The 17,503-nt window shown below is 43.2% G+C and overlaps 1 protein-coding gene across 1 annotated transcript in view; it reads left to right on the top strand.

The window, feature by feature from the left end:
* Positions 1-765: 765 nt before the first annotated feature.
* The window catches only part of LOC124612738 (protein scabrous), a 203,978-nt gene continuing 187,240 nt past the window's right edge, over positions 766-17,503 (top strand). Inside the window, exon 1 of the mRNA XM_047141120.1 lies at positions 766-1,014. Within this exon, the coding sequence (XP_046997076.1) occupies positions 779-1,014 (236 nt within the window). The 5' untranslated portion in view covers positions 766-778. The remainder of the gene's footprint in view (positions 1,015-17,503) is intronic.

The following is a 17,503-nucleotide window of genomic DNA, read 5'->3' as shown; positions in this document are numbered from 1 at the left end:
AAAACGTCAACAGATAGATTATTTCAAGCCTCGCCTAAATGTTGCTTACTCCTAATTAATCAGACGCAAGCAGATATCGATCGCTTGAGGATTATTACGCGCGCAAAGCAAACTGAGACTTGCAATGCTAGGTGGGAGCGACCTTAAAGCCATTTCCGATTTACGGTCTTTCCCATCAGCTACCGTACTGCGTCAATTGTCAATGTGGTCTGTGCGGGCAGTAACCTGATACAGCAAAAAAACCGAGAACATTTTATACAGGGCGTTGCCTCTTTCCACAGCCCGCTGCCTCAGGGAGCAGTAATGCCGCTTTCCGAGACGTGGACGATCTGTCACGGTTGCCAGCTAACCATACACGGAGAGCCCGTTGGCGTTCTGCAGGAAATGTGTACCACGTAGTCTCCAGAGTATACCATAAATGTTCAAAAATGCCGAGGCTAGTGCATCTCGGTCGAAACTAGTAAGGCAGTGACAAATGGCGACAGCAGCAACAGGAGCAGCGGGAAGCTGAAGAAGTGCGCGTCGTATTTCTCGGACAGGCGAGCAGCTGCCTGTCGTCCAGTGGCAGGTGTTGCTCTTGGCCTTCGCTGGTGCTGTTACGCCTCCCCCCTCCCCGTCTACAGACCAAGCCAGCCAGCACGCGCTCGGCACACGCCTCGGCAGCCGCCGGGCCGCACACCTGCCGCCCGGCCGCCCCCTACGCGCATGCGCGGGCCGTTGTTTAAAACAGGCGCCGCGTCCGCCGCCGGCTCCAGTGTGGCGCGAGCCGTTCGCAGGAATGGTTGTGGGAGTGATGCGGTGTAGTCGCTATGCTTGGTCGTGTTGGTGGCTGTTCGTGGCGGTCCTCGTGTGCAGCACGGGCGCTGCCGACCTCGAGCAGCAGGTGAAGTTGTTGCAGAAGCAGATGAACGCGCTGTTGGAGGGCAAGCAAGAGGAGTTCCAGAGTCTCCGAACCGAACTGGGGGGCGGGCAGTCGGAGGTCGCCGCGCTTCGTCAGGAAGTCCAAGAGCTCAGGTAAGCTACTGACTGCTGGCTGACCTTTGAAACATTGAGACAGATGGTGAACACTAAAGAAAAATCATTCGTAATGGGGGTAATGTTTTTTCGTCGCTCTTATCCCATCTGTCTTACTTGTTGCTATGATACTAATATGCTCTGAGCCTTTACATAACAAGTTGTTTCATAAGTAGCTCGGCTTCTGAACCCTCGTCTAATCTTTTTTATAGTAGTTAAATTTTTTTACCAGTCTGTGATTGTTGGCCGTTCGTGTCTCACATGTAGTCAACAGCAGCAAATTGATATGTTACGGATGTAACTCCTTTAGGAAAGATCTGAAGACTGATTATTTAAAAAGGAAACGGTTTACAAGAATTTAAAAAATCACTTTGGATAAGACGCTTAATTAAATAATTAAAGACACTGCAAATTCGTCTTTCCAACTTCAAAGAAACACGTACTTACATGCGTTTTCATTTCTGAAACATTGTTATGGCTGCATTTTTGTCTGATTTTCGGTTACGTCTGAAGGTATCGTCTACGCGCACATCTTCCAGATATTCCTGCATTTGGCACTGTTTTGTTGCATTGCGTCACTTCCGATTGCAGCAATACAAATAAATATTAGCGATTCAATGTTTTGTCGTGATTATGTCAAATGCACAGTACCGCAAAATAAAACGAAATTAGACCAAAAACATCTATGCAGGATTAGTGGAAAATGTGATTGCCGATATTTCGAGATACAAGCAGAAGTGAGACAAAAATTCTACCACTTTCTATGTTTCAAATGAATAAAACCAAGCGGTTATGGTAAAATATGCATTATGGTCACAAAAAATAATTCAGTTAATTGAAACTAATGTCTACAACACGATACTCTATACCAGTTGTAGCCGACATAATCCCTACTACCCACTACTGGGCGTTCCACGTTTCAGAAGTGGCCGGTAGGCTGTAGGAGTTTTAAAATCATTTCATTACGATTTCAAACATTTCGACAAAGTATTTGGTATGTAGTTATTATGTGCTTTAACTTATTGTAACTCTCCTTTATAAATACTATTAAGTTACTTCCCTGCTTTTTAGATCACCATTACTGTAAAAACGTTGGACGATTAGAAAATTTTACTTCTAATAGAGACACAAAAGTTGGCGGTGGGAAGAAAAGGTTGACTACCCCTGCTCTAGATTACTGAGTTATGGTATATAACTGTTACATAGCCGTTAACTTTTTGTCTTTCTGATTTATTATTGCTTTTGAAATTTCATTCATCACCCGACGATATTAATTTTTTATTGTGATGTAACAGTAGGATTCTCTCTAAACTCTGTATTATATCAGCACTTATAAAGAGGTAAGTCCCTTCAATGATGAGAGATAGTCTATTGTTATTTGCCTCTGAGGTGTTTAATGCGTAACTCACAGCAGATCTTTATAGACAACGAAATACAGATAGTAATTGGATTTACACCTCGTAATTGCTGATAAAGAAACGATACAGGAATGTCGTTCCTGCTGATTAGATGGAAAGAGGGCTGGAGATGGGAAGATAGTGCACAGAGACGATGTCTGGCAAATGAGTTGCCCAAAATATTTCTAGACCGAGTAATCAAAACGGTGTCAGCAGCTGAATTCTCAGCATGGACAACAATAGTGCTCTGATGATACTGGCCAGTTGTATTTTCTACTCCCAGTGACCTACTCAACTCCTATGTCGTTAGGCAGCCGGTGTCTCTTTAAACAGAGGGCGCCTTGCCGTCTATACCCTCCCGCAGAACAATGTGCAATCGAGCAGGTGCACAGTGGACAACGCACGGACGCTCGGAATGAAATGTTTTGTTCTGTGCAATAAAATACGGATTTGATAACATACTTTCAGTAAGTAACTATTTCGTATCCACTCTGATTGAGGAACTCACGAAATAATTATACTCTACATTCAATGAAACTTATACAACCGTCAAGTGAAGAATTGAAGGTTTTTTACCTTTAAAGAACAGAACGTATCCGTTAAAAGTGATATTGTAATTTCGAAACACGCCGCACAACGTTCTCTGTCAACTGAGGAGAGCATTCAGACAGAAATCGGAATAAAAACTTATTCGTAACATGGTTCTTTAGTCTTTCCTTGCAAGCACCTGGAAATTTCAACGGATTGTCAGTAAACATCTTCTGTCGCTCCAAGGTTTCCCAATTAATAATAAAATATTTCATTTACTCTCTAATATCCTTCAGGAAAAAACAAGCGTGTCATTAAATCTGCGACGGTTGATGCAAGTAAGAGTCTGGCATGAATTGATCGCACTCTTTGCATTACAAAACAAGTGACCTTGATTTTTAGTATGGAAGTGAAATGAAATCATTGAAGAACGTGTGTAACCATTTCAGTGTCTAAAATGACTGTGAAAAATGCCGCCATATGTCAAGCGTTGGGGATGGCTATGTAAAAGCCAAGTTCGGAAATCACGAGTAGAATATCAAGATTCCGAATTGCTAACATGGTTACTGCTGGAAGGCCTGAATTTTGTGGATGTTTAATTACATTCGGTACCGACCGATACTGCATACGTAAGTCGCTACTAGGGGAATTATTTATGCTGAGGTCTGTAAAGACCTTAAACAGGCACTATAGGACTTGAAACAGAATGGGACTGCAAAGCTGCTTGCAATGACCCAACTGTCTAATTCTTGTTAACCCGTCGTGTTTTGTAAGACCGCCCAGTGAGAATTCATTCCATTGATTTATAATCTGCAGAAGAACTCTGTCACTTTTTTGATCGTGATACAACTTCTACTATTGGATTTTTTTTGTTTTTTTTTTCTTTTTCTTTGTTATAGCGTTCAGGAAAAGCAATATGTTTGCTACTTTATATGTTGGTTACGTTGTGGGTCGTGTTTCGAAATTACCATATCACTTTTAACGGAGATGTTCTGTTCTTAAAGGTACAGATCATTCAATTCTTCACTTGACAGTTGTGTAAAAGTTTTTGTGAATGTGTTGTGAATGTAGAGTTGACTCAGAAGCTTGACAGACATGGTATAAGTAAGACATTATGATTATATACCGACCGGAGGGTGGAGGTTATTTGGTAGTAGGAAATTTTTAAACGGAAAAGCTATTGTCAGATTAATACCACACTAATAAAAACCACAATTAACATTGGATTTCTTGTTTCTGAGAAAAAGATCATACAGTGAAACAAATTTCTAATTTGCCCGCATTTTAAGGGGAGACGCCACCAAAAATTTGGCTTTTCTTCTACGTTACAAATTTCAGCCGGATTTTAATATATTTATTATGTAAAGATGTAGCGATACAGTCTGGAACTGCATTGGTTTCTAAGGTTTCATGGTATTTTTGAAAACCAACTTTTGGTACTGAGAGCCCAATTTTCACATTCTAGGTTTTTTAGGTGCATTCACAAGACATAGTTCCATTGTTCTATGTACTTATTTCACGAGAAATGTTATTAATTTACTTTCTGTTTTCGTTTCAAGTTTCAAACTTAAATTTTCTTTAATTATCGGTACATAAATGTGATAATAACGTAAAGAAACTACATTTTTGATAATATTAGTGAGTAGAAATGCTGGCCGCTGGTGGCCGAGCGGTTCTAGGCGCTTCAGTCTGGAACCGCGCTACCGCTACGGTCGCAGGTTCGAAACCTGCCTCGGGCATGGATGTGTGTGATGTCCGTAGTTAGGTTTAAGTAGTTCTAAGTTCTAGGGGACTGATGACCTCAGATGTTAAGTCCCATAGTCCTCAGAACCATTTGAACCATTTTTTTTAGTAGAAATATGCAAATACCTCAAGACTACTTCCTGCGCAGATTGCACTGAGTCTGGTTATTATTAGGGGAGAAAGGTTGGCAATGAACTTGGAAAAGCAAACTTAGGGAAAAATGAATCTTAAAACTTCATTTAAAACTGAAAGCTAGTATACAAGAAAGATACCCATTAAAATTTCCCAGCGCCATAAAATTCATATTCCTGTAAGGCTTATTGTTCTTGTAACTTCAAAATCGGGATAGTGTTTTCCTTGAACTTCACGTTGTACTTGTAGCACCTTGTGAACTGCTTGATGCGTCGTTGACCGCTAGATCTTTCTGGGATGGTAATAAAGGAGTGCTATGACTCCTGCTTTGTGCAGTCATCAAACATCACATATTAAACTTAGAAAAAACTTCTAAAAGCTGACTTTGGGACGCTTGGACCAAATGTCAGTGTGGAAACTTTCATTTGCGTTTTTTGTCTTGGCGTCTGTGCATCTTACCACTAGTGCATCAGTCTGCGTATGTCTGTGATGGGTGCTATCTTGCTCACTTTGGCGGTTGAGAGTGTGCAACGAACACTTGCAGTCAACATTTCTGTTTTATAAACGTACTTGTAATTCGCCGGCCGGAGTGGCCGTGCGGTTTTAGGCGCGCAGTCTGGAGCCGAGCGACCGCTACGGTCGCAGGTTCGAATCCTGCCTCGGGCATGGATGCGTGTGATATCCTTAGGTTAGTTAGGTTTAAGTAGTTCTAAGTTCTAGGCGACTGATGACCTCAGAAGTTAAGTCGCATAGTGCTCAGAGCCATTTGAACCAATTGAACTTGTAATTCGAATGCAGCCAAATCGTTTGTAACCTAAGAGTAAACGTTCCAAGTATGTGAAATAGCAATTAATATTTTTTTCCTAAAAGACTGAAGTTTTTTGTCTCGCCTTTCCTTTATGTCGTGGTAAATTTAGAGAAGCCTGCTCTTCACGCTGTTCGCCCACATCTTTCTCGAGTCTGCAGCAACAGTCGTTGCACTAGGCAGTTTTCTATTCGGTGCACTGACGTGCCTCTCTCTTCCTTCGTGCGCGCGCGTTTCGCACGCCACACACGGTGAGCATTCTGCACGCTCGGCGGGTTCGCACACCGGGGGGCGGGGACACTGCGGACGCAGCCAGCGAGAAAATATGCGCACAATTTGGCTGTCACGCGCCACGGAAAGCGACTTTTTGTTGCGACGCGTGTCCCTCGCAGAGGCGCTCCTGCAGCTCCTGCAGCCTCGGGTTGTTGTGCGGCACGCAGCGCGGCCCGCCGGCTGTTTTGTTCGGCGCCGGCCGCTGGCCGACCACCTGTCGCGGCAGCTGCAGCCGCCGCCGCCGCCTCCGAGGAATGCCGCAGGGGCCAGCCGCCGCTGGCCTTGTCCGGGCACGCAACACACAGCACCGCACCTACACCGGGCGACGGAAAACACTCCGCACGGAGTGGCGTCGAGGCCCAACAATGCACTCTCCACATTGATGGCCACATTTAATGGACGTCACATGTCAGAACATAAAAATACACTGAAGGGTAGAAAATCGCAGCACCGAAAAGTAGTTAATGTAGATTAATGAAATTTTCGGGAATACATTCGTCCACGTAACATATTTGTTTTATTAACATTGTAAGATCACACATCAATTTAAGCAAGAGATAAGCCACTGCAAATGTGGACTGCTGGTGCATTAATAACCGATGTAACCACCAGAAGGTTGAATGAACGTATGCAGGCGTGCTTGCATTGTTTTATCGAGGTGCTGGATGTTCGTTTGTGCAACGGAGTTCCATACCTGTTGCAATTAGTCTGTCAGTATAGACACAGTTAATGCTGGTTGTGTGGTTCAGATGGCTCTGAGCATTACGGGACTTAACATCTGAGGTCATCAGGCCCCTAGAACTTAGTACTACTTAAACCTAACTAACCTAAGGACAGCCGCCCGCATCTCGTGGTCGTGCGGTAGCGTTCTCGCTTCCCACGCCCGGGTTCCCGGGTTCGATTCCCGGCGGGGTCAGGGATTTTCTCTGCCTCGTGATGGCTGGGTGTTGTGTGCTGTCCTTAGGTTAGTTAGGTTTAAGTAGTTCTAAGTTCTAGGGGACTGATGACCATAGATGTTAAGTCCCATAGTGCTCAGAGCCATTAACCTAAGGACATCACAAACATCCATGCCCGAGGCAGGATTCGACCCTGCGACCGTATCAGTCGCGCGGTTCCAGACTGAAGCGCCTAGAACCGCTCGGCCATAACGGCCAGCTGCTGGTTGTGTAGGAGACGGAGTTTCGTCTGATGACGTCCCACACATGCTAAACTGGGGTCAGATTGGTGATCAAGCAGGCCAAGGGAACATCTCGGCACTCTGTAGGGCATGTTGGGTTACTACAGCCGCATATGGGCGAGCTTTATCCTGTTGGAAAACACAGCCTGGCACGCTGTGATGTTGATGTTTGGTTTGTGGGGCGCTCGAGTGCGCGGTCACCAGCGCCTGTACAAGTCTCAATTTTTAAACAGTCCATATTTTTTACACGGTCCAATCTAGCCACTGTCACGAATGATGATGATGCTGATGAAATGATGAGGACAACACAAACACCAAGTCCCTGGGCAGACGAAGTCCCCAAACCGGCCGGGAATCGAACCCGGGAGCTCGTGATCCAGAGACAGCAACGCTATCCTCTAGATCACGGGCTGCGGACTGGGAACGATGTTCATGAATGGCAGCACAACAGGTCGTATCACCAGATTTATGTAAAATAAATTACAGTGAGGATTCGTAGCTGGCCGGAGTGGCCTAGCGGTTCTAGGCGCTACAGTCTGCAACCGCGCGACCGTACGGTCGCAGGTTCGAATCCTGCCTCGGGCATGGATGTGTGTGATGCCCTTAGGTTAGTTAGGTTTAAGTAGTTCTGAGTTCTAGGGGACTTATAACCTCAGAAGTTAAGTCCTGTAGTGCTCAGAGCCATTTGAACCATTTTTGAGGATTCGTAGGATAACCACGAGAGTGCTCCTACTGTTAAATGAGACTGTACGCCAGACCGTAACTCCACGTCTAGGTCCAGTGTGTCAAGGTTCGAGACAGGCTGATTGCAGGCGCTCACTTGGCCTCAAGACACGGCCATCACTGGCACACAGAACCCGCTTTCATGAGAAACCATCAGACCTCTACCCTACGCTCAAATGTGCTGTCGCTTGATACCACTGAAGTCGCAAACGGCAGTGGTTTGGGGTCAGTGGAAAGCACGCTACAGGGCTTCTTGCTTGGAGATGTCCTTGAAGAAGCAGATTTTTAACAGTGCGTTGTATCACTTGTGGCAACTGCTACTCAGATTGATGCTGCAGATGCATTACGATGCGCCAGAACCATACGTCGAACAGTGTGGTCTTTCCATTGGGTAACGCCAGGTTGCCGTCTGGTGCAAGATCTTCCTGAGACCGTACAATCTCGTGAGCACCCAGTGCAGCCGTCAGTCATATACAGTGGCCACATTCCTGCCAAGTCTTCATCAAACCTCGAAGTCCTTCCTGTACGCGGAGGGACAAAAAATGTCAAAACGATCCTCCTTAAAACAAGGAAACTATTTTCTTGCCGTGCTCTGCACAATGGCATTATCCCCGTACACACCGCAAATACTTCTGGATAGCCCCATTGCTGTCATCCTTCTGTCGATCTCAAACTGAAGAATATGTCGAAAATGTTCCGGTTTCTCTACTTGGCACTCCCATTTTCTAGCGTCCGCAGCTTCTCGCACTATTTGCAAATTACAAAACGACAATATGTAAACTCAAGTGGGAACAATGATCTACAAATAAAAATAGGGATTCGATAAATGAACCCACAGCAACCGGAATACCAATATGTATCCCGGGTTCGATTCCCGGCGGGGTCAGGGATTTTCTCTGCCTCGTGATGACAGGGTGTTGTGTGATGTCCTTAGTTTAATTAGGTTTAAGTAGTTATAAGTTCTAGGGGACTGATGACCATAGATGTTAAGTCCCATAGTGCTCAGAGCCATTTGAACCCTTTTTTTGAACCAATATGTAAAACAAAAACACTGCATTCTTATACATCAATACCATGCGTCTCAGTAGGACACAATGGTATCTCGTACTTGTGATTGCAGTCTAGATGGTGTATCTCTTCACAGTAGCTTCTTTGGTTAATAAATAGAAGATAATGATGGGATTGGAGAGAAATGAAAGCAAACATATAGTCTGGTCCATTATGTTGATCACCCCGAATATTGTCTTGTCCAGAAGCAAAATAAAAAATGTCAGAAGCTACCATGGGTACATTATCAAATATGACTGCCTTTCTTGTAATTTCATTCGCTACAAAAAAGTGAACATCACTACGCCTTTTTCTTATGTAACACCCTTTATTTCCTGAATTGGAAACGCCTGTTCGATCGTTTGTCAAACTTCCTTGCGTGACAGTGTCGTTAGATTTGAATCGCTAATACTCGAGACTAATAACGCATAAACAATGGTTGAGCCCACAACAGATAGATATTGTCAGTGCGGGTTTGTCGCGCAGTACTTTTCGTCGGTGACGTCATCGAACCCGTGTAGGCGCATGCGCGTGTTTGTTACGAATTAGCTTTGAGTATAGTTTAAAGTGGTGCAGCGTGGAAACGTTTTTAGCTGGGATGATGAGTCGGATGCTATTGTGAAGATCTCGCGGAGTGCTACTAAGACCTAAAGTGAGAGGATAGAACTTTCCGCCAGAAAATAAGTGACAGTCGGTATTACATTGAAAGTCACAAAATAATGAAATATTACAGAAAACGTACTTCGTGGCTGCTGCACAGTTGCATACGTCCATTGTCAACTTGATCCGATAAACCATAGCGATCTGCACGGAACTGATACTTCGTAAAGTAGGTGGTAGAAAGATCAACAGGACCGATAAAAAAAACTCTATCGTATAAATAAAGTGTTGAATGCAGAGCTGTAAACAGGAATGGAGGAAAACAAAATAATTTTGCATACATTACAATCGTTTGGCATTAAAAGCAAATAAAGTTGTATAAAATAACAATTACTTCAAAAGAAAGATTTTTTCAAACACGAAGGAAAATTGTAAAAGATGTTCATCGAATACTCGAAAAGCTATTTTTTAAGTATAATGTTTGAGGCTTGTGACCATTGGGAACAGCATGAAATTCGTGTGGTGACCGTTAAGTGAAACGGGAGAAATAACAAAAGATTACATGATGGAGAAAATTTTTGAAAATAAGGCAAATAGTAGTAGTTTGGGATATTCTTGACTGAACATAACAGCATAATCGTTGACGTCCACATCGATGCCTGCAAAGCGTGTGGCTAAGATGAAATGCATCTTTCGTTTCTCATACTTACTGAAATACAAGTATTGTCGGAATACCAACATTAGTATACGCTATGTAGATCTGTTGGAGATGCTACATGGACACTTGACTGCGAAAATAATCGTCCCTCTGATGGTTTTGTACTACACAATTTGCTACCGCATGGCATTTTGAAGAGTATACCGAGAAATTAACAGCTGCTTCCCAGAAAATAAACGTACTGAGCAGACTTGAAAATCTAGAACTGGATTCGTGTTCAGTTCTTCATTACTATTGCGAAGCGAAGCTTTGCATGTCATAAATGTTGCACTATTTTCTCTGCATCTTTGACTACTCACATAGCGATAAACATAGAAAACGCCAAATAGGCCCTTGTTCTATGTTCAAGGTGTTTCTTTTCGAGAAGCCCAAAACTGATTTTATTTTCGCACGGACTGAGTAACAGAACCATGGAGATGCGTGTATTGATCTACAGTGGTCCTCAAAAGTGTTTGCATATTGGTGGCTCATAAAGCGGTTACTAAACTCAACAGGAAGCAAGAAAGGCGCGAGGCAATGCATCAAGCAAGAAAAGGGCATTAGTTAACGTCATGTAAAGTTGTGAGTCCAGAAGCGCCATTTCCTCTCCAAGTTCCTAGGCCGAGTAATTAGCTGCTAAGATTTACGGCGTTGGCTGATGATGATGAGTTCGCCTCACGTCTCCGGCGGTCTCGCGCCGAACTCGCGGACTAGTTTCACAGGCCGTGCTAACAAGGCCGTCACACTGAAGGCCACTGATTACAGTATTGTTTCGGACTCTCTGTTAACTCTAGGCGTTCCTACTCGTGTAGGGCTTCTTAGACATCGGACCTTCTGAGCACAGGTTCTGTACCAGTCTTCGCGAATTCATTTTTATTTCTTTAATATCCGTAAACAATCGTTCTTGAATACATTTCAGTTTTTGGGTTTTCCACGTCTTGTCTGGTACGCCTGGCCTGAAACTGAACTTAATTGTCGCTTGAAAGATTTGGGCCAGTCTATTATGTCATATGTATGAGCGTGACTCCCTGAGAGGATAATTCTCATCGTGATGGTAAACTGATGGCACACAGTACCTCTTCGCGGTAGTCCCTTTTTGTGCAATGACGCACTGCACACTCCGTGTTCTGAGTGTAGTTTGACTTGTAACAACGGCAATACAAATTGAGCTTACGGGACATTCACATAAATGGCAATCGAGAAGAATTTGTTTGCTTTCAACTAATAGTGTGGCATATTTTCGATCGTGAAAGAATTTTTCAAATCGTTAGACCCTTCTATTTACTTTGAACAACAAATTACTCCGCGTCAGCTTTCTGTACTGTGCATGTCCATTATGATAGTAAGATAATGTAATGATAACAGACTGTCTACTTTCTGTCATAGTCTAGATCGTACCTTCCCCATACATTACTTCTACTAGTGAAGCCGTTTTCTGCAGTTGCTGTGTACGTGATATCGCTTGCGTAACACCGGACATTGTCTGTTACATGTGAGAAAACATTCCGAAAAAACTTAAGATGCAATGTCCCAGTATTGTCAAGGTCTCTCTCTCTCTCTCTCTCTCTCTCTCTCTCTCTCTCTCACACACACATTCTCTCTCTTTCTTTCTCTGTCCTTGATGCTTATTGGAACTCGGCGTCCATGATATGCCTACTGCTTGTGATGCAGAAAAATGTTCCACTTGTACGACAGTAACTGCCCACTCTTCGAAGGCTAGTTACAAGAAAAACTGTAAGGACGCCAGGTATCTTAATGGCTACTAATTACTGAAAGTGCTTTTTACAAAAAAAAGTGGGCTTTGGGACTATTTATATGGAGCACTTAATACAGAGGTTGCCAGCAAATGCATGCGGGCGTTAACGTTTGGACGGCCCCTTTTTAAGTACATCAGGTGGGTAGAGGGGGGAGGCGGGGGGGGGGGGGGAGATAAGCCATAAACTGTTTCACAAACAGGAGATTGGTTCAGTTTAGTACGTGTTTGCCGAAGCCGAGAACCAATTTACGTAATACACCGACGATGACTAAAAACACTATCTTCTGTTTACACGAATGCAAGTAAAATAAAGCATTACGATCAGTGACGAGTAACATATCGTAAAATGAGGGCGTAGTTTTTCACGGCGACATTCAGGATAAATATTTCTCCGTTTTCTCGCAGCTCCAGATTTGTTTGTATACTCATCCTTTCAACGATTTCCACTGCCCGGCTGAATTGCGTTGTGGAGACGCCACGAAGTGACGGGGCTTCCAAGTGCTACCACAAATTATGTCGATGTTTGTGAAGGAGGAACATCAGCAGCGATGCTGATTCCGATAGATAGTAAATAAATAACGGAAATACATCAGTGTTTTCAAATGGTTCAAATGGCTCTGAGCACTATGGGACTTAACATCTATGGTCATCAGTCCCCTAGAACTTAGAACTACTTAAACCTAACTAACCTAAGGACATCACACACATCCATGCCCGAGGCAGGATTCGAACCTGCGACCGTAGCAGTCGCGCGGTCAGTGTTTTCCTAATCAAGTTTATGCCGATGCCTTTCTCCGACTTTGAGCTGACTTAAGCTGCTGGAGTGTTAGGGGAGAAGGGAGGTGTTGTATCTTAAAGCTTAAAGTGACTCCGAACCATGTTGCAGCCCGACGTTTTTCACATCAACAAACATTGACATATGGGAAAAGGTAGCTAAGCCTATTTCTCAGTAGCCTTTCACGGTCGATCACTCGTTTCCATACACCTTTAAAACAGTGGCCCTGTCCCGGTTGAAAATGTAGTTGCACTTTCCGATCTCAACGGGTCATTTATGACTAGAGTTGCATTCTACCAAAACTACTGTTCGGTAATTTTGAAAACTACACATATGACGTAGTAAATAGTAGGATTACCGGTAGTATTGATAGCATTGGTAGGAAAAGAAACATAGATGAATACGTAAGAAAGAAAATTGGAGTCGACGACTTCTCATCGTTTTCCTGGTTGTTTGTTTTGCACATAATCAGAACCACACATCATTCAGTGTTGTCCATTGTGTATTTTATATCTTTACAGAACATAAATTGCAATTTATAAGTAATAAAAATTAGTTGATCGCTTAACTTCTGCGCTTTAATGTGATCAAAGCAATTACTTATCATGAAAGTACAGTTTGCATGCAGAAAATATATAATTGTTGTTATTTTGTGCTCAACAGAATGTTCTTCATCATGCATAAAGACAAGAGTTTCTTGTTATTGTTGATAAATGCGAAAGTTGTTTGTGAATAACAGAAACAGGTTTTATACAAATGCAACAAACTATTGAAGCGATGTTTGATACATTTTTGCTTTGCTGTTTTTTTTACCTTTTTGTTGAGTCAATTGCGTTTTTGGACGCAGAATGATAAATTTGTGTTGTTTCCTTTTCTTTACTACAACATCCCTATCAACAATTTTCGAATAAAATATGAATTAAACATCGGCAACTTCAATTTTGCTACAAATGCTGTTTATTTGTAAGTAATACACAGGAGGATAACTATGTAGAATAAAAACGTTTTGTAAGTTACCCGGCCCTTTACATATCCCCACTCAGTTTTTAGACGATTCACTGGTTCCTGTTTCTAGACACCGAGCGCATAAATAAAGAAAGCGATCGCTACAAGATAACGCCCGATAGGTATGCAACACGTCTAATGTATAAGTAATTCAGATACGACCTTAACTGACCAAAGCTGCCGTAGTCTACCCGTACACGTGACAGTCGATAGTTGCCTACGGTAGTTTTAAAACTCTACTTATGATAGATTCCCAGTAGAGGTATGGCGGAGATACGACTTTCATCAAACGTAATAGGTTTTTTTTTTTTTGTGATGCTGTTTCCGGACTCATTAGAACTCAGCTTTCATGCCCACTTGATAAGGACTCCAGACGTTGGAGCAATACTCAAGAAAAACTTGTCGCTTTCTGATACTGATATCAAATATTTAAACGGCGAGACGTGCTCCGATTGTTCTCCAGTAGATGCTGAGGTACAATTGTGGCAAACAGAGGTGCCTGGTGCTGCTTTGGCTGCCACACACACTGCTGGCTAGCTTTTACCTTCTGTGAGAGCAGAAAGCGCCCCTGGCCAGCACAGTAAGTGCGCACACAGACACACACACACACACACACACACACACACACTGGCCCTGGCGACGCAACTTTGGCTAACGAGCGCCGGCCGCAGCCTCGACTGCGCCATTCAGCAGCATTCAGCACCGCCCTAATGGCGACCAGGGAGCCCTGCGTCCTCAGCTCGTCACCGCCGGCCGGCCCACAGCTCTGGCTTCAAACACTTCAGCCAAGGACGAGTTTTACGGGACATTCTGTGTGTGGCTACTCCGACATCTGAACAAACAGCGACATCACCGGAGTCAGTTCTACGACACACAGTGACGCTGTTTATTTGTGACACTACAGTAGCGTCCAAATATTCTCCGCCATTTTAACACGTTTTTATTAGGTTGCTTTCTGTCTGTCTCTCAGTTCAGTACAAATTTTGCACTAACTTGCCGATGAGCTAGAGATCTGAAAATTTAAACATAGCTCAGAATTAGATGACAATGAAATAGTTACTCGCTTTCCTGTCGGTGTGTTCGATAGTGGTGTCAGTGAAAAAGATTGGTAACGACCAATAATTACAGTTGTCTTAAAATTACCTTTGTACAAAATTACTTCTGTAAGGAGGGAACAATATTAAGTGATTTCCGTTTCTCGTCTCGGACACACAGAAAATAGGGAAGCGGGCTTTTTTTCCTTCAGTTTAATTTACTGCTTATTTATCTAGTGAAATAAAAGTAGTGTCACATAAAGTAGTGTCTACAGTTTTCTATTTCTTAATATGACTGCTGGAAGGAAGAGAACTCCTGATTCCATGTATATGCCTGATGTGTTGAGATATAAGAAGCGCATATCTCTCTAAGATGTTTCATATATCACGACAATGGGCAGTGATCAGTGATCCTCTCCCTCATTCTGAACATTTCCCGCTTGATGAGGATATACTTCTTTCTACCTATGAAAATCATATTTTTCGATCTCCTCTTTTAGGAGGAGCCTAAAATCTTAACATATCTTTGTTAGAGTCATCTCTACTTAGATCGTCTACTTGATGGCCTGCCATGTATGCAAATGTGACAACCGTAACGTGGAAGAGAGTGAAACCGTGGTGGTAGACCATCTCCTGAAAATCAGTAATTTCTTACCGCTCTGTAAAAATTTAAACTACGTTGGGTTTCGCAGTGACTGAGGCACTGGACCCTAGCTCAGGGAAACGTGCATCCTAATCTCATTTCCACTACGTATATTTCGATTTGCCTTAAGTCCGTTGAATCACTTAAAGAGAATTTGAGGAAAGTTTCTAAAAAAAAATTCGTTCTCAGTACTAGAAGTTAAATTACATTTTTCTTCCTTTCTTTGAAAATAAGAAACGAACGGGCAAACTGGTTATATTTAACACAGTCGTAAAACATAGGCCAGTGAACGTGGTTACCGAAAGATTTCAACACCATTTTACAGTCCTGTTCTATTGAATGGTTGCACAAAAAAGAAAAACTCTGAAGCGATATCTGCTTTTATTTTGTTACAGTCCCCAACTTAATTATATGTTTATCAGCTTGTTAAATGACGTCATAATTTTTTATTTCTTGCGTTACCGTCGTGGAAGAGTAGCACCTGTCGCTTATCGTCTCAATATTTCTATATGCAATGAAAGATCATCTTAACTGAATTGCGAACAATGTAACAGAGTAGTTAGTTTGATCGATACTTGAAAACTGCTCCTCACTCTGGGACTCATACGTCAGACGTTATTGGTAGAGGAAATGTAGAAGTTCCAAAGAACAATATATTCCTTTACTGGCTCGCTCAACAAACGTGAAAGCGCCACGGACACGTTCATCAAACTCCAGTAGAATGCTACCATAGTGGCATTGTGCATCATCGTGTGGTTTACAGCTAGAATTCCGATAGCGCACTATCCTAGAAGAGACAAGCACCATAGGGCTTCTTCCTACACACGTCCTAAGAAATGTCTTCCAAACAAAAATGAGATTGGTGCTTGTTGTGTACATAGGTCCGTGTAGTCAGCGCGTACCCAACTTTCCCACTACTTGCGCCCCGCTAAGCACAACAGCGCAGGCGAGGTATTATAACGAGTGTACAGACCTCCGATTAGTCAGTCTGCATTTGTTTGCACCAGTCTGTACGAGTTCTACATTTGTCTGTACCAGTCTATAGTCAAGTTTCAGTCTGCACCTAATAAGATTACCATATTCCTGTACATAGCCATGAAGATAAATGTATAGACACTTTTGTCAAGTATCAGAGATATGATTAACGTACCAATACCAAAGGAACTTCAGATTGCCAATTGTAAATAGCATCCAGAACCAAGTTAAGTAATTTTTATGCTTGTTATTATTTTAATAAATGTGTGTGAAAATTAATTAAGTTCTATTTAAAGTTGGTCACCGTCAATCTGCTACTCTAAACGTGCAAGTGGCATTTCTATCGTCTGACCTAAAGGCAGAAGATTAACACGCCGCGATAAGACCACGAGACATATTGCTGTCGTTAGAGCGACAAGTCAAATAATCTGATGGTGTGTGTACTGAAGGTCTTACAGTACGCACACCACAGTGCGCGTACGAGGTTTGTCAACAATCATTACTCCCGCAGCACACATTTCGCGACTGGAACAGGAATGTCGAGAAAAGGCACTGGTATACGAAGTATCTTCCGCCAGACACCGTGAAGTGTAAGAGTGGGTAAGTTCTCGGAGTGCTAGGAAGAGATCTGAAAACAGAGAAAGGAAGCGGGAGATAAAGAGAGAAGAAATTTTCGCCGTAAGCTTACGATCGCAACAAGCACTGAAAAGAGAGCTCCTGATAATGTTGAATTTCCAATTACAGAATTGCGGAAGGCGAGACCACTCTAAAGTTGTCAGCCGGAAGGAAAACACGGTCCTTTCCCTTAACACGTCTTTCGGCCTGCGGTAACTACTTCAGTATCAGTGCTTAAGTGGTTCCTTTCAAATGAAGCGCTCGCACAGAGCTGGAGAGAAACAAAGCGCAGCCTGCCACTCGCGAGGTTTCCGCTGCAGAGCCACGCGCCTCACACTGCATCGCCCCCACCTCTTCTCATTCCTCCCCCCCCCCCCCCCTCCCCCACTCCGGAACCGCTGTTCTCTGCCTGCCGCCGCGCCGTCTCTGGTAATTTAATCGCGCCTTCCATTTCCCGCATTGTGCCGTTGCCTTAATAATACAGCCGGGCTCTCGGCAGGGGGCAGATTTACTTATACCGAGAACCACGTCCACGTCCCGTCAAACCTGCCGCCTCCGACGGAT

Source organism: Schistocerca americana, chromosome 1 (genome assembly GCF_021461395.2).
Source record: "Schistocerca americana isolate TAMUIC-IGC-003095 chromosome 1, iqSchAmer2.1, whole genome shotgun sequence".
Taxonomy (NCBI): Eukaryota; Metazoa; Arthropoda; class Insecta; order Orthoptera; family Acrididae; genus Schistocerca; species Schistocerca americana.
This window is presented reverse-complemented; position numbering and strand designations above follow the sequence as displayed.